The sequence below is a fragment of the Anthonomus grandis genome, chromosome 8, assembly GCF_022605725.1.
Source record: "Anthonomus grandis grandis chromosome 8, icAntGran1.3, whole genome shotgun sequence".
Taxonomy (NCBI): Eukaryota; Metazoa; Arthropoda; class Insecta; order Coleoptera; family Curculionidae; genus Anthonomus; species Anthonomus grandis.
In genome coordinates, this window is record NC_065553.1 from 18,071,970 (window position 1) to 18,096,583 (window position 24,614).

General features: G+C 30.6%; 1 protein-coding gene across 3 annotated transcripts; it reads left to right on the forward strand.

Annotated features, from left to right (window-relative positions):
* The first annotated feature begins 1,149 nt into the window (after positions 1-1,149).
* Positions 1,150-23,718, forward strand: LOC126739584 (flightin). Of its 3 annotated transcripts, none has more exons than XM_050445336.1 (4): positions 1,150-1,288; positions 9,087-9,353; positions 16,317-16,405; positions 23,436-23,718. In XM_050445336.1, exons 2-4 carry the CDS (start codon positions 9,109-9,111, stop codon positions 23,639-23,641), a joined length of 540 nt encoding a protein of 179 aa, XP_050301293.1. In that variant the 5' UTR covers positions 1,150-1,288; positions 9,087-9,108; the 3' UTR covers positions 23,642-23,718. The 3 variants fall into 3 exon arrangements, with proteins under 3 accessions (XP_050301293.1, XP_050301295.1, XP_050301294.1); XM_050445337.1 differs by having other exon boundaries at positions 1,261-1,399; XM_050445338.1 differs by lacking the exons at positions 16,317-16,405; positions 23,436-23,718 and adding an exon at positions 15,480-15,953 and having other exon boundaries at positions 1,151-1,288.
* The last annotated feature ends 896 nt before the right edge of the window (positions 23,719-24,614 follow it).

Genomic DNA, 24,614 nt, shown 5'->3' on the forward strand with positions numbered 1-24,614 from the left:
GAAGTTATTATAGAGATACAATTTTTTTCCTAAGATTTTAGTACCCTGTAGCCAAAAAATTAAGAGGTTTATGACATGGCTTTATCTAAACTTTTCTTCTTAAAATCACCTAAAAGGATTAACACTTTTAAGGATCAGGATCTTATTCTGTAACACCCTGTATAAAATGAACCTACAGATTTTAAAATATTGCTTTAAAAAGTCTCAATATGCTCTTTACTTCATTTCTTTCATAACTCGATATTTTTATGATTTATCATCCTATAATAGAGGCTTACCATTGGAAAAATCGATAGACAATTTTCATGGCTAGAAGGTGTTTACATAAATCTTCAATTCTCTAGGCTATTTATAAAAAAATTAGGACCAGCTTCTGGACGAGAATATTTACAGGCCAAAAGAGTGACTGAAATTTTTGATGCAAATTAGCCTGAAGCGCCTGGATAATGTTTAAAAATTCTTAAAACACTCTTCCAGGCAGTTAAAGTTATATAGACTCTTGGATTCTATTTGTGTGCCTGGACGATGTATCCATACTTAAAACACACTTAAAGGTAGAAATAGTGACTCAGGTTTCTAGAATAGAATCTCACAAATCACCCTGAAGTACCTGGATGAGGTTTAGAGATACTGAGAACACTCTACCAAGCAGGCAAAATTACTTAAACTCTAGGATTATTTTAAGGTTTCTGGAAGAGTTATAAATACTTGAAATGCTCTTTCAGGCATTGAAAGTGACATAGTACGTAAAGAGTAAACTGTGTTAACGGGCATAAAAGTGGAAAATCATTGATATCAGGGTTCTATCCTCTCATTGAATCAACACCTGCAGGTCTTACCCTTTGTTGAGTCTGTAGGGTCTTACTTAGTCTTCTTGGCAATCAGAATCTGATTCGAGGCACAGTCAAAGGCTTTGCTCAAGTTACAAAACTTAGATGACACCTGCTTAAATGCATGCTGGATACATGTAACAGGGTTGAAGTTGCCTTCAACTATCAAAGCTAAACTGTGGCTTAATAATAAGCCTAAGGCAACCCGAGATTTTTCAAGCAGTAGGGAATTTGCTGTGTAATTCTTTTTTTAATATGAGAACATTTTTAGTTTCTGTGATTCTTAGGAATTAGTTCTAAATCCGCTCGCCTATTCCCGTAAGTTAAAAAGTGAAAATAGCATTTTCCGATTGGCAAAGCTTATACAGGGTGGTGGGGAATCCGTTGTTCCCGAATAAATTTTTGGCTCATCGGCATTCAATTGTTCGGCAGTGGACTAAGTGGTGCAATTACAAAAGGTGAGTGAAAAGTACATACACATTTAATTTTAGAGTAGAGTATTTCGGCGGTGACATTTTGACGAACCCGTACGGGGATAATTGCATAATAAATCGCATACCGAGTGACGAGTGAGTGGTTATTTTTGATTTATCGATATTTTTTAATTGGATTTCTTTTATGTAATTTCGTTTTTCCATAATAAGATACATTAAAAAAATATTGAATTTACATGTAACTAAATAGGGGCGAGATGATTTTTTATGAGGATGGAAGTTATCGAAGTAAATAAGTTTGAGAAAAGGCCAAAACTACAGAATGGCAAAGCTGCTCATTTATATAATTTTAATTATACTAAAGTTATCAAATTACGTCATCTGTCATCAGTCAATTTATACGATAGATTTATCACATCTTACTATACTCTTTATCACATACTTCTTTTCATTTATACTTTATTCCTTCTTTAAAAATCATTTCAACATCTAATTTTCAATGGCATGTCAATCATTAATTTTACGTTAAAAAGTTCAGTCCTAAGTTCCTGATCCTCAAGATGTAGACAGATTTTTTCAATAATCTATAATAATAAAGATCTAGTATTAAGCTGCATTTAATATTAATAAATTATGAAAAATTGCACTTGTTTCTAAAATACCACTTCAATTTCAACTTAAATATATTAATTGATGCATTAATATTTAAAAATAAATAATTTTTATTTTAAACAGCCTTACTGACTTCTTTCTTAACTATTCTTCTATTCTCTTTTTTTTCTTTTCTTAAAATAATATAATATATCTTTGTTTTTCCATTTAAAGTCAATATAAGAAACTTATAAATGATATAGCGAAATTCTTGTACATAAAATTTCCTATTAATATTAGTACAAGAACAATAAATAATAATATAAAAATCTAAGCAAATTCGACCCTTCGTCATAAATTAAAAGTGTTTCTATACTTAATTTTCTATACTTATAAAATTATTGTTCCCACAGAATTTAAGTTTACTTCTCCAATCACTTGAACAAATACGAAAAAAGAGACTTTTTTTTATAACGCTAAAAATTCATAAACCGCACAAATTAAAATAGTCCAAAGATTATTAAAAGTTGGATTAACATTGAAACTCTAATTACACCTAAATATTCAGCTTAATATAGTACTGAATACCTAAAAATATGAATGGTCCAAATCCACTCGTTAAAGTTCTTAAAGAAAATGATATTTTTGGGTCTGACCTTCTTGAAAAAAGTTTAATATACAGTTTGGCCCATTTGTTTTCGGGTCACCCTGATAAAAAGTTTATTTTTTGTGCGATTTTCCTCGGTTTTTTTTTAAATGTTAGGTCCAGAAAAACTGCATCATTATAACAAAAAAAAAATCGGCCATGCAAATTCCAAGGCCAACTAATGTCAGTCAAATTGTGCATACCACTGGATTTGGCATCCCCCAAAACGGCCTTATACCAGTTTTAACCAAAAAATATTAAGTTATAACAATTTTATAACAAAAAATAAAAAGGGAAATTATGCATTTATTTACATTTAAAAATGTGTAGATAGCCATGAAAAAAACAAATTGAACAAAGATAATACAAGCAAATAACAATTCCAAACTAAATACAAATAAAAACAGACAATAAACTAACAAAAATAAATACAAATAAAATAAAAACAACAAACAAAAAAATTAAACATTACCCGCTACTAAATTTTTAAAATTTCTACTAATCCACCATTGTTTTCTATGCATTTTACATTCCTTTTGCCTACATTTAAAATAACTTTACGGACTTGCTCTGGAGTAATTTCTAAACAAACCTGGATTATTCTGACTTGTAGATCTTCTAAATTTTGAGGTCTTGATTTGTACACTTTTTCTTTAAATAAGCCCCAGAGAAAAAAATCGAGTAGCGTTAAGTCAGGAGATCTCGGTGGCCACTCAACGAAAGGACTGTTTCGTCCTATCCAACAGTTTTCAAAATGTTGATTTAACCAGTCTCTTACTAAACGAGCATTATGGACAGGACAACCATCTAATTGAAACTTCAAATTAAGGTGATATCTTAAGGGTAAATCTTCTAATGCGTTCGAAAATTCATTCTCAAGAAAATTCAAAATTTAATTGTATTCAAATTACCATTAAAGAAAAAAGGGCCAATAATTTTGTCGCTTAGTATTCCACACCATACGTTAATTTTTTGCGAATACTGTCTCCTTGCATTTATTATAAATTCTGGATTCTGCACGGACCAGTGGCAGCAACTTTGACTGGAGACTACGCCATTTGTGGTAAAAGTGGCTTCATCGCTAAAAAGGATTTCATCTAGAAAGTTTCTGTTGTTTAAATATTCTCCCTGAAGCCAACACCAAAACTCTAATCTTCTTGCCTGGTCACCATCCTCTAAGGTGTGCAAAAATTTTGGCTTAAATGCTTTTATGTTATTTTTTTGCAAACATCTTCTTATACTTTCTCTGGGGATGTTAAGGACCAAACTAGCCGTTCTGACAATAGAGAAAAAAATGAAAAGTCTCGGTCTCAAAATATCTTTTTATATCTATTAATCAGGTAACATATTAATAATTCGCTAATAAAGCATCATCATTTTCATTTTTTTCGCTAGTTACGTAGGTCTCTTTGAGATAATGGACGAGTTCTTTCAGTTCTGATACTACTTCGAGGATTGCCGTTAAAATATTCGAAAAGGTAATTTTCATTTCTTCTGAGCCCACGCCAACCATTCTGTCTATTTTTAAGCAGATTTTTCGAAACAGATCCTGTTTCATTGAAAATTTTATTAACACGGTGCACAGTACTTAGACTTACTGGTCTATCAGGATGCCTAATATTAAATTCTCTGGCAGCTTCTCTCATCGAACGCGTGTTACCATCAACAAGACGAACAATTTCAATTTTTTCTCTTAAATTTAAATTTTCCATGATTACTAATACTATCTAAACACGTTCTATTACCACTTTTGACAGTTAGATGTCAAATGTGACAATTTAATATTTCAATAATTTTTAGACACAATAGAGTTCAATATTTCAATAATTTTTAGAGACAATTTAGATGTAAAGCGCATTTCTTTTTTTTATCATAAAACTGTTATTATTTAATATTTTTTGGTGAAATTTGGTATAAGGCCATTTTGGGGGATGCCGAATCCAGTGGTGTGCACAATTTTTTGCTAAAAAAATGCCTAGCATGGTTTCTTAAAATTTGGCCCTTAAAAACTGACATTAGTAGGCCTTGGAATTTGCATGGCAGATTTTGTTTGTTATAATGATGCAGTTTTTTTGGACCTAACATGAAAAAAAAACCGAGCAAAATCGCACCAAAAATAAACTTTTTATCAGGGTGACCCGAAAACAAATGGGTCACACTGTATAATAAATATATTTAACATATTCGCTTTATATGGTTCGTTAAAACATGGCATTTGAAAGAAAAATCATGAAACTTAAAAAAAAACTTTTTTAGGTACCGTTTAGAATACGAGTAGAAAAAATAAACTTTCCCTTAAACTTGTACAACATTTTTAAAAGACAAAGACAAACCTACATTTTTTGAACTTACTTTTGTTCACTGTAAATAACCTATTTTATATCCCATACTTCGTATAGGACTTACTCACATTTTGGTGCTCTTAGTCTCGAAAGTTTTAATGTCGTCTGAATCCATATTGTCCTATTTTTTATACTAAGATTTTGACTTTGAGTGAAGGCCCAAAAATTTTTTCTTATGAATTTGTCATGGTTAATGTATTGAGAGGCGATATATTAAATTTAAACGTTTCGCAATATATACAGCTAAAGATATAAGTTATTACTTCTCAAATAAAAAATACGAATTTTTCAGTTGATTTAATCACTTTGTTCTTCTTCATAGATTATCCTTTCTGAAATTGCATCTTTGAAGTCTATCAAAGAATAATACTGCCAATAATCCCGGATAAACTGTAATTATGGTATAAATTATAGAGCTAGAGCTATTATATACGAGGAGTGTAGAGATTTTAGAGATGCTTCTTTTTCTAGAAAGGTTAACTAATTATTGTCTTACTATAGGTATATTTCATACTGGAAAGGTGCTTATGATTCTCAACCCTAAATGTAACCAATCTTTCTAAACGGAACGATTTTTGTCCCATTAGTATTCTACCAGTACTTGATAAAAATTCTTGAGAGATTGTTGCTAAACAACTCACTACTACCCTTTTTGATAGTAAGAATAACCTTACTTACATGTCAGTTTGGAATTAGTGGAATGCAAACTTATGCACTTGCCTTATTCTACTGGATTTTAGTAAAACGGTCAATAATATAAAACATCATCTTTTGTTAATTAAGTTAAAATATTAGTATTGGGACTTGGCCTTGGGAATGCCGCTCTACGATTTTTTTCAAAATTATCTTTTAACTGTTGTACACAATGGCTAAAAGTTAAAAAAATAATCAAGGTGTCACTCAGGGCAGTGTGACGGATCTTCTTCTATTTTGTAGATATACAGCAGCCTTTTCTCAATTTCTGCAGCATCTTAAATCCCATTATTTCGCGGACACTTAAGTCTATTACTCTTTTAATCCTAATAATATTTTTTCCGTATGTAGAGATGATAGAGATAATGAACCATTTTTCTGGCATGGATTTTGTTAGAAAAATTTTTCGATTGATTAATTGGTTGATTTTTTCGCTTTTGATGATATCAATATTTTGTCGGCTCCGCTGATTAATCTGCTCCAAGCTATTATTAACTTCCATTTGCAAGACAAAAAACAGAATATTGGCTTGTTCGAGTTTGGTATCATCCCATATATTATTTACTTAGTTATTAACTGTATACAATTTTTTCAGACTCTAAAAAAAATTTATTTGTTCCCTGTTTGATGAGTTCCATCCCCAACTGAACTGAAGAACCTGAAACCAATAATTATATTACTAATGCTGTCGAAAATAATACGAATACTGAATACTGGATTATCAAGTTGCTGAGTATGCTGAACGTAATGACATTTTGCATCCAAGCATTTTGCGTTTTGATAGCAGCTAATCAGAGAAAGTTGACTAGTGTTTCTAGACTATTCGAAGGCCTTTGATAATTTTGGCAATTCTTGGATATATTGGTTTTGTAGATAGTGGTTATTTATAAGATAGATCACAAGCAGTTAGATTATATAGCATACTTTAGAAGGGCATGTGTAGTGTTTCAGTGGGTGTTCCGCAGGCTCTGTTGGGTAGGTCTTTTCTGTCCAATATTACGCCAACGATACCTAAATTGATATATCTTTTTTTTCCGAGGATAATCTAGAAGCCAATGCCAAACTAACGGGTGATCTTGATGTTCTTATCTCTTGCAAAGCATACACATTGTTTCCATAGCTTACAGACTTCTTTAATTTTGCATGATATATGTAAAGAAACTATTTTGAACGATCAGCGATTTGCATTGACTCTAAATCGCATTCCGTTGAGCTCAATAGATGCTTAAGAACTTCGGTCTTTATAAGGATTCATTCTTTAGTCATAAAGATTCACGAATTATCAAGTTTGGGAAAGTACACATGATCTTATGATATGACTGACCAAAATAGTCCAATTTACGTGGTTTAATAGTTTTAACTAGTTTTAAATTTTTAGTCATGCGACTGATAACTATATTGTTCTATATCATGGTTCTCTGTCATTGTTCTAATTCTGTCTATCCAACTGATTTTTAGTAATTACCGGTACACCAACATCTCAAGTGATTCCAGACGTTCTCGGTAAGTGTGCATGATTCCATGTTGAACAAGAGAACTGGAAAGATATAGCAGCATACCATCTTTATCCACAATTTCAGCGTAAAATCCTTACTGATTAACACTATTCTCATCTTCATAAATACGGTTCGAGATTTCTCTATTCTCATTTTAATCTCCATAGTTGGGTCCACAGATGTTATTACCGAGATACACTAGCCTATAAACTTTCTCTAGTTCGTGCCCTTTGACCGCGATACTATCTTATTTAATATTAGGTAACTACCATGAATTTTGTTTGCTGGTATTGAGCCAAACTGTCTACAAATAGGATCGGTTACCTTATTTATTAGGTTTTGTAGATCTTGTTCATTATTAATGACAATCACTGTATCATCGGCGTATCTGATATTATTTACCTTGACTAATAATAATATCAGATACTAGATAATATTAATTTCTTTAGTGGCATCAGCAAGAGCTTCACTGAATATTTTCTTTGAATAGAGGCTGAACATTAAGAGTGACAGAATGCATTTTTATTTCTGATATATTTTGATGCATCTGATACTAATTTGTATCTTGCGTTTGTCATTGCAAACTTTATCAGAAGCCTTTCCGAAATCAATTAAATAAAGGACACATTAGGCCATTCCAAAAACCGAACTGACTGTTTTCGATTTTTTCATGAAGCTTATGATATCATTAGGTTAATTGTCCGAAGATCTTTACATTGGGTTGCTCTATTCTTCTTCGGGATCATGACAAATGTTGATTTCAGCCAATTCGTCGGTATTATTCCAGTATTGTAGATGGAATTAAAAAGTTTTGTAATGGCTGTTTTTGTAATTCTTCCTTTATTATTGACAAGATTTTTATTATATAACATATACGTATAGGCGAAATGTACACACATATGGCACACACAAGAAACATTGGCTATAGCATTGGTCAATGCCGTTAATACAACCTTCTGCTTAAGCATGACGCGCGCGAAATGCTGTAGAAGCAAAACGTACATGCATATGACACCATCAAATGACTAATAACGTAACTGATTACATTTACTTTAGGCATTCGGATCAAGAGCGAAATTCGTGGAGGAATGGCAAAAGATTTAAAATAGGTGTATAAAAGTTGATTTTTGTTTGTTGTTTTTACGTAATTTGACTCATCTGCAGTATAATTCTAGTGTTTAAAATGGGCATAAATCATCATTAAATTACAAATAGAGTGAATCCATGGCTTTTCTTAAATATTCAACAACATACAAAACTAAAGCAATTTATTGGTAATAATCGACTGCCTCCAATCCACTGGGAATCCACCCAAATGGGAACAAAATAAGAAATAAAGATTAACAACGTGATATATAGCAAGAATATATTGGGGAAATTTTGATGAAAAAATGAAAGATCTGGATATGATATGATTGATGCTATATCAGAATCACCAATTACTAGAGACGAAGTAGAGCGTATTGCCTATATGTTATTAAAGGTTATTTCATTACCATTGCATGAAGCAACTTTTTAATAATAAAATATTTGAGTGGTTGTGAAAGCAGCCCTAGATACCACCACCCCATTTTCTTTTTATATTTTCTCTATAGGTAAATAGAGCCATTTTCTGCTCTTTTTTTGGCTTCTATTTTTGCCTTTACTCTCTTTTCCTTCTCTTTCCTTCTATTAATGAAGTTTGCTCATAGTTTTACGGTAGATGATTTTCTTTGGATTCCTGCCCTGTTTGTAAATCGAAAAACCAAAATAAACCGCCTTAACACCGGTCTACACTTAAGTCATACTAAATAAATCTTATATTACGATAACTTAATGATGCTATTATTAAAAGTAAAGAATGCACATAGATGTCAGGAAAAGTATGCATTTGTGTACTACAAATTAATGTAGCGCAAATGATTCACGTTTTTGCGCGTGTGTGTAAATTGACTTGCCAAAAAGTGAAACTTTTAATAATTTATACGAAAATTCATTTAATAGTTTAATCAGTTTAAATTAGTGCCAAAGCTTTTTTCAGACCGTCATAATTTTACCAATATGTCTCTATATAGGTTCTTCTTTTACTAATATATCATGGATGACGAGCCAGATTGGTTTGGAGGAGCTGAGGAGGAACCCGCACCGGCTCCAGCACCTCTGAAAGGAAAAAAAAAGAAAAGCGATAAAAAGGATGATGCTGGAAAAAAAGAAGAAGAAGCACCACCAGCCGCGACGCCTGAAGCGGCACCCGCTGAAGGAGCTCCTGCTGAGGAGGCAGCTGAAGCTGCCGATGAATATTTGGATCCTGACAAGTTGCTATTATTTAAACACTGGATAAGGTAAGAAAAAAAAATAAAAAGGTAAAATTCTTTAAGAAATTTAAAAATAATTTTCGTGGGTAGAAAATCCAAAAAAAGTTATTTTTTAGAACTATTTATTCAAAAAATTTAAAAAAAAAATCGTATATTTTAATCATCGTCATATTATTTTTTTAATAACGAATCCATCACATTAGGCTTATTAAATTAATATGCAGAGCTTTCATTCTGAAACGAACCACCCTTAATAACTGCTTAAAAAAAATACTGCACTAATTATATACAGGGAGACGCTTAATTTTAAATTTGACAACGTTCTGTCAATAACCTCCAGCTAACCTCACTTTTTTAGTCATTACGAGTGGTTCATTTTGAAATAAAAGCAGTGTATTAAATTATATTTGACGACTCCTAACTATTTTGATTAAGCTATATCCATAATAGTTATCAATGTCACGAGTATGTAAAATGATCCTTTTTTTATGAATGCGGAATTTGTGACAATTCTCATGAATAAAAAAAAGGCGTAACATACAAAATTTCTTCTACTACCGAAGAAAACATCAAAAAAATTAAAGTTAAAGAAATATTTTTTTTTTCTTTTAATGTTTGTGTAGACCCTGCTTAGTCACTTTCTCATGCATCTTAATATGCCCTTTTTATTTATTGTTAGTAATTTTAACCTTTGACCTTGCCAGAAGCAGTGTGGCTTTTTATGTGTTGTGATGAAAACCCTCATTGTATATCCCTGATGATGGACACCTTATATGTCCGAAACATGTAGGATACATTTTTTTCAAATAAATTTAGTAAAGGATGACCGAGACTATTTTAGTTACCCTTTAGTTACCCTTTAAAAAAATTAAAGTTACCAAATTACTTTACGCACTAGTGCGTAAAAAAACGAAACTTTATCAACACTGGGAAGTGTGTAAAGAAATTTGTGTGAAAAACTCCTGCATGGTAGTAGAAAAAGGGTATTTAAAAGATGAAAATTAAATTAATTATGTATTTTTTTATATTATGTTTTTTACAATTTTTTTTTGTTTTTAAAACTCAATATCATTAAATGGCTTTCTATTTATTATTATTAATTATGGCTTATTATCCATTTTCTTGTAATTTTGTTTTACTACCATTTTCTATTGTAATTTTTAGCTATAAAAATGTTTATTATATACCAGTAGAAAAAATCATCAGGTTACAGAAATATTTATTCTTAATTTTATTAAAAAAATATGTTCTCTATATATTTTTGAATTCTATAAAATTTTTCTACTTTTTAGACATGTTTTGTACAATAAAAAATATAAATATTTTTATAGATTCGCCGGCACAAAATTCCGCCACCCTGAAATATTGGCCAAGTTTGATGTTTTATAAATTTTTTATTTTTTATCAGATTCTTACGATTTTGCCATCAGTTTTTAGATACATTTGTTGTGATTTTTTAAAATCATTTTGTAAAGTAGCATTTTTCGATTAGGCTATATTATACAGGAGTAAAACAAACTGTTGTTTTTTCTCGTAATTTCAAAAGACCCTGTAGGAAAATAAAGGTGGATAATTCTGTTTACATACTGTTCCTTGTAATCTTTGATGTATTCTAAACATTTCGATTTTTGATTCATTCCATTATCTCATTTCTGCTGCGAGCTGCAAATTTTTTTTTAAAACACTGATTTGAAGCGTATTTTTATTAGGAGAAACAAACACTAGGTATATCATAAAGTTAATTTAAAAAAAAACAATTTTAATAGCGTTCCTCCTCTCGCAGCAATAACAGCTTGCAGTCTCACCCCACACTAACACGTTGCCACCTCCATGTTTTACAGTACCTTGGACAGACATATTTTGGGTCAAGTCTTTTACCTGCAATACGACGAACATATTGAACACCATCACTTTTATACAAATTAAACTTTGACTCATCACTAAAAAGTACTTTTTACTTTTTTCCATTGCTCTGGTGTCCAGTGAGCATGTTGTTCTGCAAACAGAAGACGTGGTGCTTTAATATTCTTTTTACTAAGAAGCGGTTTTTTGGCAGGTTTGCATGCTTTTAAGCCTGCTTCAACTATTCTGCGCTGTATCGTTCGAGAGGAAACATTAGAGCTCCCAGCTTCAGCAAGAATTTGCTTTGCTAACAGAAAAGGATTTGCCTGGGAGATCCTTTTAATTTTTCTATCCAGTTTCTTTGAAGTTTTTCTCGGTCTACCCGTCTGTTTTCGGTTAACTACTTTTCCTCTAATTCGATAGTTCTAAAAGGTCCTCGACACAATAGATTTTGAAACCCTTAGTTCTTTCCCCCGTACTGATACTACAAAATTGTTTCAAATTATACGAGGTATAGTCACAAAGTTTTTTAGGAATATTATAGCGTCGCTTAATTTTTGTCCAATACTGTAGATCTGGTAAAACAAAACTCAATCACACTGAATTGATAAATTTTACCAATTATTTTATCAAGGGTAATAAATCCCTTAAAAACTCTTATTAATAATAATATTTTTTTTGTAAAAATTTTGTAGGAAACACTTTTTTGATGATCCCTTTAATTTTAATTAAAAAAAAAATTATAAAAATTAATACAGGAAAAATAAGAAGACAAAAAAAAGATATTTTGCACAAAGCCTAAAAACTTAATAAAAAATGTCTGATTGATCAATACTTATTGACATTTATTAATACAATATCTTCATAATAATTTCACCAGAGAATTTTCGAAGGAAAAACTATTTTTTTATTCTATGTAATCTTGACATGTTAAAGACTAGATTTTTTTACAAGAATGTAGCAGGAGGAAAAAATAAGCGATATTGACATATTTTATTAATTATTTATCAGCAGTTAAAAAATTATGATGTTAAACAGGTCTTTATTGATGTTATTATTTTTTTAAATTTCTTAACATATTTTTCTTAAGAATTTTAGAGAATATGAAAACAAATTAAATGCGTCTTTAACATTTTTTATTCTTTATTTGGAAATGAACTGGAAGATCGATTAACAATTTGTTTATATTACGTATTACATTATTTTTATAATGTTTCATTTATAGATAATTAAAGGTGTATAATATAAAATGGATTTTAAATAGTGAAAAATTAGTTTAAATAGTAAAAATTTTTTATAATTCTGTTAAGGTAAAAACAATATTTATTAAATAAATCTAAAAATTTTATCAAGAATTTTCTATAAGGGGAGAATGCAAAAAAAACCAAAAATCACCTTATGACATATTTTGGAATCATTAATCAAAGGTTGAAAATGAAAGAAATAAATACAATTTATTAATATTAAAAAAGTTTTAAATTGTTTCATTTTATTTTTTATTAATATAATTTCTTCGCAAGAGTTTCTCAGGAAAAACTTTTTTTTATATGTTTATAATTCTGATAAGATATTCGACAGATAGTTCTTGAACAACTTTCCTGATAAATTTTCATTAAAAATTGATTAAAATGTTTAAATTCTTTTTTATTTTTATCATCTTATTTATATAATTTCTAAGTCCTCTGACCGGCACTTAAAATAGGTAGACAAACACCTGCAAAAAATATTTTCATTGTTCTCAAGCTAAAAATAAAAATAGTGAAACATTAATTTGCCCGAAATATTTCGTTAATTATTATTTTAGGGGGACCTTTTAAATACTTTTGGCAAATTTTAATGTACGTTGTCTTGAATTTTATTACATAAAGCATCATATTTGCCAGAAAAATATCATTAATTACGTAAGAAAATCTCGTTTCATATTTGAACTATATTCTCGTTATATATTTGAACCCAAAAATGGTCGGGACCCTACGATTTTAATAATTTCTTTAATACATAAAAGTTCTTGTATTTCCTAAGCAAAGCAATTAATTAATTTATTTTTTTTATAAAATAGTGCCATATTTAAATAAGTAACTTATTTTTATAGAGAGGAGTCTCCACTAAATCTAAGTTTCGATACAAATTCGAGTTATATGAGAAATTATACAGAAAAGTTCCATCATTATAACTTCATAATTTAACGTTTCAATATTTTTGCCACAAGAAAATTTAAGCAAAAATAAATTACTTAATAATTCCAAAATTTTTGATTAATTACGGTAATTATGGTTTTGTCGCTCAATAAAATTTTAAGCGCTCCCATTAATTTAATTCGGCTTAAAATAGAAAAACGATACGTTAGCATTAGAGCGTCAAAATTATATTTATATAGTGCAATTAAAAATATTTAGTGCATAATTAAAAATAGTCTGGAAAAGTAGGACTTAGGTAAGTTTATACATGAGGTATATTATCCTAGAAATATGAATTTTCAATAAAGATATATTTTTAGGTTAAATTTTAGAGGTAAGTACTCTTACCAGATTACTTTTCTAACTTAATCACACTAGTATTAATTGCTTTCTTGCTTTTAATTCTCCTCTTGCTTAAATCCTACTTCTCTATATACTACAATAATACAAATACAATGTCATATACCTTATTATTATTTTTAAATAATTAATTGCAAAATCAATCGAATTTGAAACATTGATATACAATCGTACATAACTATAACCATATAAAATCACTGTTGTTGTATAACGAGTTTTGAATTTAGCAAAAAATAAAGAAAATATTTAATTAAAAAATATACATATAAGGGATAGTACACCATTCTTTTAATTTCTGAGGAAATTAAAAAGTAGAAACATGCATGGACGAGAATTACCCTTAGTTTTTATACTTCCGTACCAAAGAACTTATACTTTACAATCCTTTAGCTTTCCTTTTACACATATTAAATATTATTATTGAATGAATATCTGGATACTCAGAATACACAAAAAATTATTTCTTATATCCAAAATGCGATTTATAATAAAAATTTATTTTTTTTGTAGAGTTACGTCTATATTCTGGGGATTTGTTAATAAAGTGAAGGTTCAAAAAGGTCTTATTTCTCCAGAAAATTCCTAATTCTTATTATTTTGTGACGACCGGTTTCACGATTACAAAACTTATCGCATCATCAGGTCGAGGAGTTAGTTAAGACGAAAATTGTTAATTATACTATGGCTAAAAGGCGACAAACATATATTTCTTAAATAATTATAAAATTTTAAAATACAAATACACTTTTAAAAGGTTTCTTTAAAATCATACACCGGACAACATCGTTAAAACGTTATGAAAAAAATGTTTTAACTGTGTTGTCCGGTGTATGTCTTTTTAAAGAAACCTTTTAAAAGTGTATTTGTATTTTAAAATTAAATAATTTTTTAAGAAATGTATATTTGCCGTCTTTTAACCATAATATATTTGATCCTTGATATCTGGCTTAAAAAGGGAGAAATACTGGATTTATCAGTTTTCTCTGAAAATTGTATTCTTTGATTTATGGGCTTAGAGAACCAAAATTTCGCTTCATTCAATGATACTTGGCTCCGATCAGTTTTTATGTCGGAAAATAAAAAAATATGCATTTAATTTTTCTCATATTATTATAAAGTTACGGTAAAAAGCACACAATCTCCCTCCACGCGTTTTTTCACTATTCAAGAGTGTTTCTTCATTATTAATAAAGTTGGTCTAGCTACTCTAGTCTGAGGGTACAGCAATCTCATAAAAATGAATTCAACTGGATATGTGCTTTAATAAGGAGTGTTAAGAAGTTATCCAACTATATCAGTTCGCCTACATTAGCCACGAAAACTTTAAAAATAGCAATCAAGGTTTGGATTAGAGAAAAATCAGAAAATAAACAATTAGAGGGAGACTGTGAGTTTTTTATTTTACCTTAACCTAGGACTCCACTGCAAGTGTTTCCCTCTTTGAACTTAAGACTCAAAGATCTCAATAAAGTATTATATTCAAGTTTTTCTTTCTCTTAATTATATTCTATATCTTTATTACTGACATTAAACTAAAAAATACGAGGATCATCATCAAGTCTGAAATGCATAAAAATAATTAGTTATAGCACATTCATCTGCATGAAAATCGGTCTCTATTATTACTTGGATCCTCTTAATAATTCATTTCTCTTACATAGTTTGTTCACTGCATACAAAACCATCATTTTATCATGATCCCCTATGATACTCCAAACATAATCTTCCCAATCATCCTCTATTTAAACAGTATTAACTCAAAAACTTCTTCCAGGCCTAAATTCTTGCCCTACAAATACCTCACCGACTACAGACACAACTACTATGATGACGTCATAGATTTCCTGGATAAAAGGAACAAGGGTATCTCCAGAGATATTCCAGTGGCGCAGACGTGGGCAGAGAGGGCGCTACGGACGTACACGAAAAACTCAAACCGAGATGAAATATCGAGGATCATACGCCAAGACAAACAGCTGGTGGAGGAAACGAAGTTCAGCGGAAAGTTCCAGTTGCACCATGGAAAGACTTACATCAACAGGAAGTTCTATAGTTTAATTTATTAAATATTTTTATTTTGGGGTTATTTAAATGTTTTTGAGGGGTTTTCGAAGGTTTAGGGTTTAGCTGAGGTAAAAGTTGTATTGAGTTAATTAAAAAAAGACGTTGTTAACGATAAAAGACATATTGAGTGATGTTTGTTGAGTTTTGAGTTGAAAATGTTCTTAATAAAACTTATATTAAGTTATATTATGTATTTTTCATTAGTCTTTTCACATTTTGAAGCAGTTTTGGACTAGAAGCTCATTAAAGGTGAAAAACGGGTACAACTTTTGATTGAATAGGAAAATTGCTTGTGTATTTTTGGAGTTAAAAAGCGTCATCCATTTATTTACTGTTAAAAATTTGGTAGTTAATGAGTTTATTTCTTTAAAAACTCAAGATTACAGATACAGTATGTAGTACACATTTTTGGCTCCAAAAATATTCCTTAAAAAATGAACAGATCATGCTTTGAAATTTATTTTATCACAATTTTACTCAAAAATTAAATTTAAATATTAATTATTTATAATTTATAAGAATTTTTGAATAATTACTTACTTTTTAGGCCAAAATACTTACAATATAAATGTTTGTATGATTATCGACGAAGCTATTACGACGACGTTATGGAGGTGATCAACAGTAGACGAAAAGGTTGGTGTTTATGTTAACTTTGTAATATTTTTTAATAATTCTTAGTTTTTAATATTTATTCTTTTTTTGATATATTTTTTTTCTTTTTACAAATTTTTACTTACACTAATTAATTCATAAAAAAAAATATGTCTTCATATAAAGAAACCTCTGAATGATCTAAAATTGCAAAAAGAATATATAATTTTTTGTTCTGGTAGAAGGTTTCTAACATTTATAGGTTCTACGTAAAATTTTTCTTCTTTATTTGAAAAAGAATAGTAATGTGAAAAAAGCATCCGTATTTTAAAATTAAACTTAACATTCAGTTAATCTTTCCTACACATTCAATTAACTTAAAGTTAATAAAACTCAGGTTTTAGATTTTAATATTCCGGTGTATATTAGGCCATCCTCACATATAGATCGTGTTTTCGTTCGTTACTTATAGTTCGTTACTTATAAACCGCATAGAGGCGAAATTTTGCAAAGTCGCGCGTGTACGAGTGCGAGTACGAGGCCCAAGGACTAGTGATGGGCTGAATCGAATAGTTTAGGGAATCGAATATTACGGAATCGAGTACAACTTAAAATCGAATACTTACTTAACGATAACTATTTAATTTTTATTGAATAAATCAGTTTACATGATTTAAAAAAAAACTAAATCCGACATTTATTTTTTTATAACATATAACATATTGTGGTACATAAAATATCACACATTTTTAAAACTTAAACTAATAAAAACATAAAACTTATTTTATTTATAAGTTGTTTCATTGAATAAAATAACTTATATAATTTTAAAAAGTACACAAACGAAAATTTATTTTAAAAAAAAAACACATTATTTCTAAAATTTAAACTAAAAACAAAAATGAAAAGCAAAAAAATTACTGCAAATAGAAACTATTCAAAAAAATAATCTGATTTAAATTTTTAGGTATTAAGCGATTTCGTCGAACATTAGTTACTTGTCCTGCCTTAGAAAATATTATTCTTTCTGATGGAACAGACGTTCCAGGAATACTTAAATATTTTTGGGCTAATTCGTACAGTTCTGGAAACATAGTTTTATTTTGGCTCCAAAACTGAAATGGGCACTTTGTTCTATCCAAATTTGAGAGTTGCAAATATTGCCTTATACTTAACATTGCTGTTGTCGGTGTTACAATTGATTTTTTTTCAATAATTTGTCATCAAAAAATGCCCAAAGATGGATCTGATGTCGGTAGCAAAGAGTTCGGTTCAAGTTCCGGTATAGAATCAGTGCTATTTTTTAAAACGATTTATTTCACTTCTTCTAATACCCAAGACTCAGCGTTTTTAGCGTTTTCTTCCAGTCCAAAGCCTATACCTTTGAACCTTGGATCTAAAAATGTCGCTTTTGCTACAATTTTGTCCCTTTCGAGTGGAGCAAGCCTTCTTCCTATCACCTCCAATAATGACTGTTTTAATTTTATGCCAACCTCGGTTGTTGGGTTTATATGTAGTAAAGTGTGTTGTAGTCCTCTAATTAGTGGTATGATGGTAGATATCGTTGGATATTTTTCAGCCGATAATACTGACGTCATAATTTCGATAGGCGTGGAATAAGTATAAGTGGAGCTTGAGGCAAACTGGATAATGTTACGGACAATGCATCTTTAATCTCTAAAAGGCGTTCTAACATAAATAATATCGAATTCCATCTTGTGGCAACATCTTGCTTAATTTTAAGAACTGGAAACCCCATTTGAATCTGTGTCGTTTTCAATTTTTCGGTCGCTAGTACACTGTGTTTAAAATACGAAACTAGTGTTCGAGATTTGCTGCAAATTAATGGAAAAATCCTCGTTTTCTTTTATGCTGTCGGTAACGCATAAATTTAAGGTGTGTGCCACACAAGGGTGAATGTGTTTTTTCAAGTGTACATTTACTGCATTTTTTATGTTACTTCCGTTATCGGATATAATTGTAACGACTTTGTCTATAATTCCCCATTCATTTAATTTTTTTTTAATGTGTGACCAATATTTTCACCAGTATGGGACCCAGAAATCTCATCGGTAGACAAAACTTGAGAATTCAACTTATCCTTATAACTAAAATGGCATGTTAAACTTACATAAGCAATATTACTATCCGTAGTCACTGAAACATAGTTCACCTCACACAACATTGCTTTAGTGTTTGATTTTACCTTAACAAATTTGTCTTTTAAGAAAGTGTTTGTCAAATATTTCCTACTAGGAATTTTATAAAGTGCGTTAAGGCTGTTAGCAAAGTCCTTAAAACCTTTATTTTCAACAAAAGATAGTGGCTGAAAATCTAGGACAATCATTTTTAACAGCTTTTCATTTATTTCTTTCTTTTTCTCGTCACTAAGTTCACTGGTGCTCGGTCCACCAAATAACTTTAATTGTTTACTTGTTTTGGGTTGAGGCTGCGATGGCTCAGAATTTTCACCGAACGCTCTCTTTTTCTTTCTCACTTCAATTTCTTTGGTTTCTTGTTCACTTGCATCAATATTAATATTTGTGCTATCTTCTCCATTTTCTTCCCTATTTTCTGCAAAGTGTTCGGGTGGTTCATTTGACGTTGAAGCTTCTGAATTATCAGTGAGCTGCTTGTACTGGATTGGGTGTAGTCGGGTCAGATGTTTTTTTAAATTTGTCGTACTTCCATAAAACTTATTTTTACAAATTGAACAAATAGCTACACTTTTATCCTGTTTCCTAAAAATAAGTATTCGAAAACTCAGGAAATATTTCTTGAAGACCAGTGGCGAAGAATGGAATTTTGTGAAACCATATGGAAAAGGCAAATGAAAACGAATATTTTTTAAAAAATATTGCGTTTTCTGATGAATCTTCTTTTCCATTGCATGGCAAACACAATCCTTCCATTGTTCGTTATTGGTTTCAGGAAAACGAGCACAGAAGTTTTCAGTTTCGTACCCAGTATTCTCAGAAATTGAATGTTTGGGCAGATATTTTGGGCGACAATGTTATAGGGTCATTTTTTATTGATGGCACTTTAAACGCCCAAAAGTACCTTGAGTTGCTGCAAAACCAAGTTCTTACCTGATGTAGACCTGAGATCGGTTTATTTTCAGCAAGATGGCTGTCCTGCTCATAACGCGGCTAGGGTAAAAAAAAGACTGGCGATATTAAATGGTTTCCTAGATCTCCAGATTTGTCTCCAAATGACTTTTAACTGTGGGGTTACCTTAAGCAGACCATTTACAAGCAAGGATTTTAGTAGGCCAACAAATTTAGAGGAGTTGCGAAATAAAATTGTCGAAGGTGCCAATTCCATTTTACCTCAAACTCTTTTGGAGGTGCGAAATAGCTTTTACGATAGGTTAAGTTTTTGTTTAGCGAAAGAAAGCGGTTTATTTGAGCCTTTTATTTAAAAAAATTATATGATGTTAAGTTTGTTTATAAGAGTTTTATTTCTGATTTTTTATTATATTTTTATCAGAGTTGATTTTATTTTTTATTAGAATAATGCTTTAATTTTCATTATGCAAAACACAGCATTTTAAAAACCCGCATTAGAATAAATATTTAAAAAATGCCTGGATTTTCGCGTAATATTTTGGGACATTTTGTTGCCAAACGACGCAGCTCTCACGAAAGTCAGATTTTACTAATCCCGTCCTCGGGCCGGTCAGGGCGGTGCTCTGTCGCAGGCACTCGTACACGCGCGACGTTGCAAAATTTCGCCTCTATGCGGTTTCCTATAAGTAACGAACGAAAACACGATCTGTATATGCAAAAGCATTACGCTACAAATAAACAAAAATATAGCGAACCACGGAAGAATATTTTTTAATTTGAAACGATGCTTTTCTTTAAGTGAATTCCCAGTCTTTTTCGCTATCCTTTTTTGTGACGAAGTTTTTCTCAAACTGATATTCCTTTATTATTGCATTTTAGGAAGATCGAATAACATCGCGATAAGTAGTGTACAAGTTGCCCACGCTCTCTGATAGATCAAGCTTTTATTTTTCATTCTTATAATAATTAGCAGCTCTCTCTATTCCAACATGTAGAGATGTAAGATTAGGTATAACTTCTAGTGACACTGTTTGGAATATTCTCATACAGGGTGTCCCAGCGAAAACGAAACAGAGCTATTTTCGGTATGAAAAAAATTTTTTTTTTCAAAAATCTCGGACACGTCGATTTTATTTTTGAGGGGGACAACTTTTCCTTACCAAGGCATCCTCATACCAGCAACTAATCCTATTTTCGAAGGGATCACTTATTAATTAAGAGGCCACCTAATACCTGGAATCCTTTACGAGGGGTTGAAAGCACCCCTTAAATCTTAAACAGAAAGAGGGATCGTGTTATACCTTATGTTGAAAGCGTTTTCACTTTAAATTTAAATGGTGACTTCTGAGTGACTGATGGATTTCTTCTGGATATGAAAGCCAAATAAAATTCTGGAAAAAATGCTTTAAATAAACCTTTATGCCTGAAACCCTTTCTTACAATTTTTTTTATTGGATCATGAAAACATGATTAAAAATGTATTAGTATTGTTAATATTATTGTTATTACACCTTATCAGCATATCATAAATAAAAACAAAATACCAAATAAAATGCAAACACAAGTATCTGAAGAATTTATTTAGCTTGCTAAATATCATTGGTAGTTTTTTCATAAAGCAGCATTTATTTAAATAATTTTAAATTATTACCCAGTCTTTTACGTGTTGAAACACTGTTAGCAATGGTTTATTCTACTGCAGAGAGGGTTGAGATGATAGAAGCATTTCTTTCGGCATAACAATTGTGCCAGTAGAACGGTACAAGAATTTAATGACCTTCATCCAGAAAAACGAGTCAACAGAAAATACTTTCTAGAAATAGTTGCTAAATTTAGGGAATCTGGCAGTGTCTTAAATAAAAAGCGTGAGGTTCAAAATGCTGTTGTTGTCAATGAAGCAATGCAAATAACTGTCCTAGGTCAACTTCATGCCGAGCCAGGAATAAGTGTCAGAAAATTGGCGACGAGTACAGGAGTAAGCAAAAGTAGTGTTCATAGGATACTTAAGCATAATAAATTCCATGCTTACAAAATTCATCTGGTGCAAAAACTGAATGAGGACGATTCTGACAGACGAGTGCAATTTTGTGAATCGCTTAGTGATATGATAACTGTTAATTCGCGTCTTATTTACAACATTTGCTTTTCAGATGAATGTACTTTTTTTCTTAATGGTAACGTAAATCGTCATAACTGCCGCTACTGCAAATCCGGGCCAGTTTCGTGAAGTTCATACCCAGTTCCCTGAGAAGTTAAATGTTTGGGCGGGAATCTTGGGCGGCTCCATTGTTGGTCCGTTTTTTCTGCCCGGAAATTTGAATGGAGAAATGAACCGAGATCTCTTGGAAAATGCCGTATATCCAAGAATAGTAGAAATAATGGAAGGCGGAAATCATTCTGATGATGATCAAGTCGTTTTCCAACAAGACGGAGCGCCTCCACATTATGCTGCTGGTGTGAGGCAATATCTTGACGAGATATTTCCTGATCGTTGGATTGGAAGGAGAGGACCTTTTATGGAATGGCCAGCTAGGTCACTCGATTTAACCCCATTAGATTTTTTTTTATGGGGGCATTTAAAACAAAACTTACCAGTTTACGCTACCCAACCAGACACCCTATAAGACTTACGCCAGAGAATTATAAATGAGTGTCAGATGATGACACCTGAAGTTCTACAAAACGTCAGGCATCGTTTTGAGCAAAACCTGTATTCCTGCATGGAAGTAGGCGGGGCACAATTTGAACATTTAATAAAGTAGTAATAGTAATTTAAATAAACTTGTTTTATTTAAAAGACACAAAAGGAAAAGGGTAGGTATTTCTTATCTCTCCACTTTTACTGGCAGTAAAGATTGTATTTCTTGCTATTTTTATATCCACAAGATATCCATCAGTCACTCAGAAGTCACCATTTAAATTCAGAGTAAAAAGGCCTTCAAAATAAGGAATGACATGACCCCTTTTTCTATTTAAGATTTAAGGGGTGCTTTCAACCCCTTGTAAAGGGTTCCAGGTATTAGGGTGGCCTCTTAATTAATAAGTGACCCCTTTGAAATTAGGACTTCCTTATTCTTTTAAAAATATTATCCAAAACAGAGTTCAAAATACCTTTTTCATTTTCGCTGTTTCTACAATTTTGACAAGCTGACATATCCGGATAAAAAATTTTAGCCACTTCAAATTTGGCAGTTATATTCAGAATTAAAAGACCTTTAAAATAAGGTATCACACGACCCCTCTTTCTACTTAAGATTTTAGGGGTGATCCCACCCCCTCGAAGAGGGTTACTGGTATGAGGGTGCCTTGGTAAGGAAAAGTTGTCCGCCTCGAAAATAAATTCGACGTGTTCGAGATTTTTGTAAAAAAAAAATTTTTTCATACCAAAAATACCTGTTTCGTTTTCGCTGGGACACCCTGTATAATATAGCTATATATTTCATATATTATAGCTTCTGTGATACAAACATTCACTTATTTCTGTTCTATGAAATTTTCTTCTCGCAGTTTTTAGCTTTGTGTTAGCATGCCAAACCACTGCTTCATAATAAATACCTCAACAGAATAACAACAAAATGTTTTTAAATTAATGAATTTTCAAAAAATAACTTTTTACCTGTGTTTAATGAAATTTGGCAAAAGAATACATTAGGTTACTAACTTTTTTTAAAAAAATTAACAAAAGATAATAAAGCAATAAAATAAATTTAACAAAAAATTTATTTCATTGTTTACGTAAATTATCACTGGGCTATAATAGCACCAAAAATATTGCTCTTTATTTTAAGGGGTTCCATAGAATTTTTGTGATATTTAGGTTTTGTCAATTTTCTTCTTGACAAAAGAATTGAATACCATGTCCGGAGCTACTCAAAAATTGTTCTTTAATATATGTAAAACACCTGAATATTTTTCATATATATTTTTTGTTCTTGTTATATATTTTTTTAATATTAGATATTTTCAATTTTATTAACAATAAAAAATATGATTTTTTTCGACAGGTTTTAAACGCGACATTCCACGTCCTCAAACTTGGGCTGAAAGGGTGTTGAGGACAGGCAGCGACCCCATTTACAAACTCGAATCATTTGATCAATTCTTGGAAGATATCAAATTGGTAACTAGAACAGAAGTAAGCGGGAGAATCTACAAATCTCAATCCATGTCAAACTTTAACAGGAGATATACTACGAAAATTGATTTCTAAGTTAAACGAGAATATTATAAGTTATATGTTTTTAAGTGTGTTATTGTATTAATAAAGTTTTGGTTTGTTTAGCACTATTTCTGTTTTTTTTCATTCTTAAAAACGTTCATTAAAAGTTACAGCATTACCACGTTTCGTTCTATTATCAATTTAGTATCGTAAAACATCAATAGTCCCATATGTTTTACATAATGGAACGCGAATAAAAAATCGTGTAAATAATACCTCTTTACACTATTTCCTTCCTTTTTACAGTTTTTGCGTTTTAATTGAATGTAGAATTTAAATAAAAACCAAGACATCACTTAAGAAAACAGAAAATACCATTATAATATTAAAGCAACAAGGTAAGCATTAAGTACCTGTCACTTTGAATTTTTTTCGTTTTCTGCTCTACATTTCGTACCAATCTGTTGTAAAGGGACCGTCGACATACTACTTTATAGAAAAATTAAGTAAAATTTAATTTATTTCTTAACGCTAGAAGTTACGAACATATACAAAAATGCGATAAATTGATTATAATTTTATTATATCAGGTAGCAGAAGTATTCACTTTTGTGACTTTAAATTATAATTTATTAAAAACATATGTAGTAGCATTTCGTAATATAAAGTACTTTGAATCATGATTTATACAAAATTGTGTATTTATTGTTACTCCAAAAGTCATTTCTTAAATGATGACTAAAACGTCAAAATTAAAAAAAAAAAACATTTATTTTAATATTTAAAGAGTTATAGCGGACAACAAAAATAGAGAAACATTTAACATTTACCAATTTTATTGCAGGTAAAAAAAATATTCTATAGTTTAATAAACCCTAAGGTTTTTCCATTTTACACTTTTTACCCCTATCATTGGCATATATCTTAAAAAATCCATTACATCATATTCATTTTACAGGAGCAAAAGTATTATTTATTTTAAAGGGCATTCATTAACCATTGATAGCATCAATGGTTGTAAAAA

What these genes read in the sequence shown, in the direction of transcription:
- LOC126739584 (XM_050445336.1), top strand. Translation starts at nt 9,109, where the DNA reads ATGGATGACGAGCCAGATTGGTTTGGAGGAGCTGAGGAGGAACCCGCA. An exon ending in TTATTTAAACACTGGATAAG is followed by an intron (nt 9,354 to 16,316) that starts GTAAGAAAAAAA and finishes CTTACTTTTTAG; the next exon opens with GCCAAAATACTTACAATATA. An exon ending in GATCAACAGTAGACGAAAAG is followed by an intron (nt 16,406 to 23,435) that starts GTTGGTGTTTAT and finishes TTTTTTCGACAG; the next exon opens with GTTTTAAACGCGACATTCCA.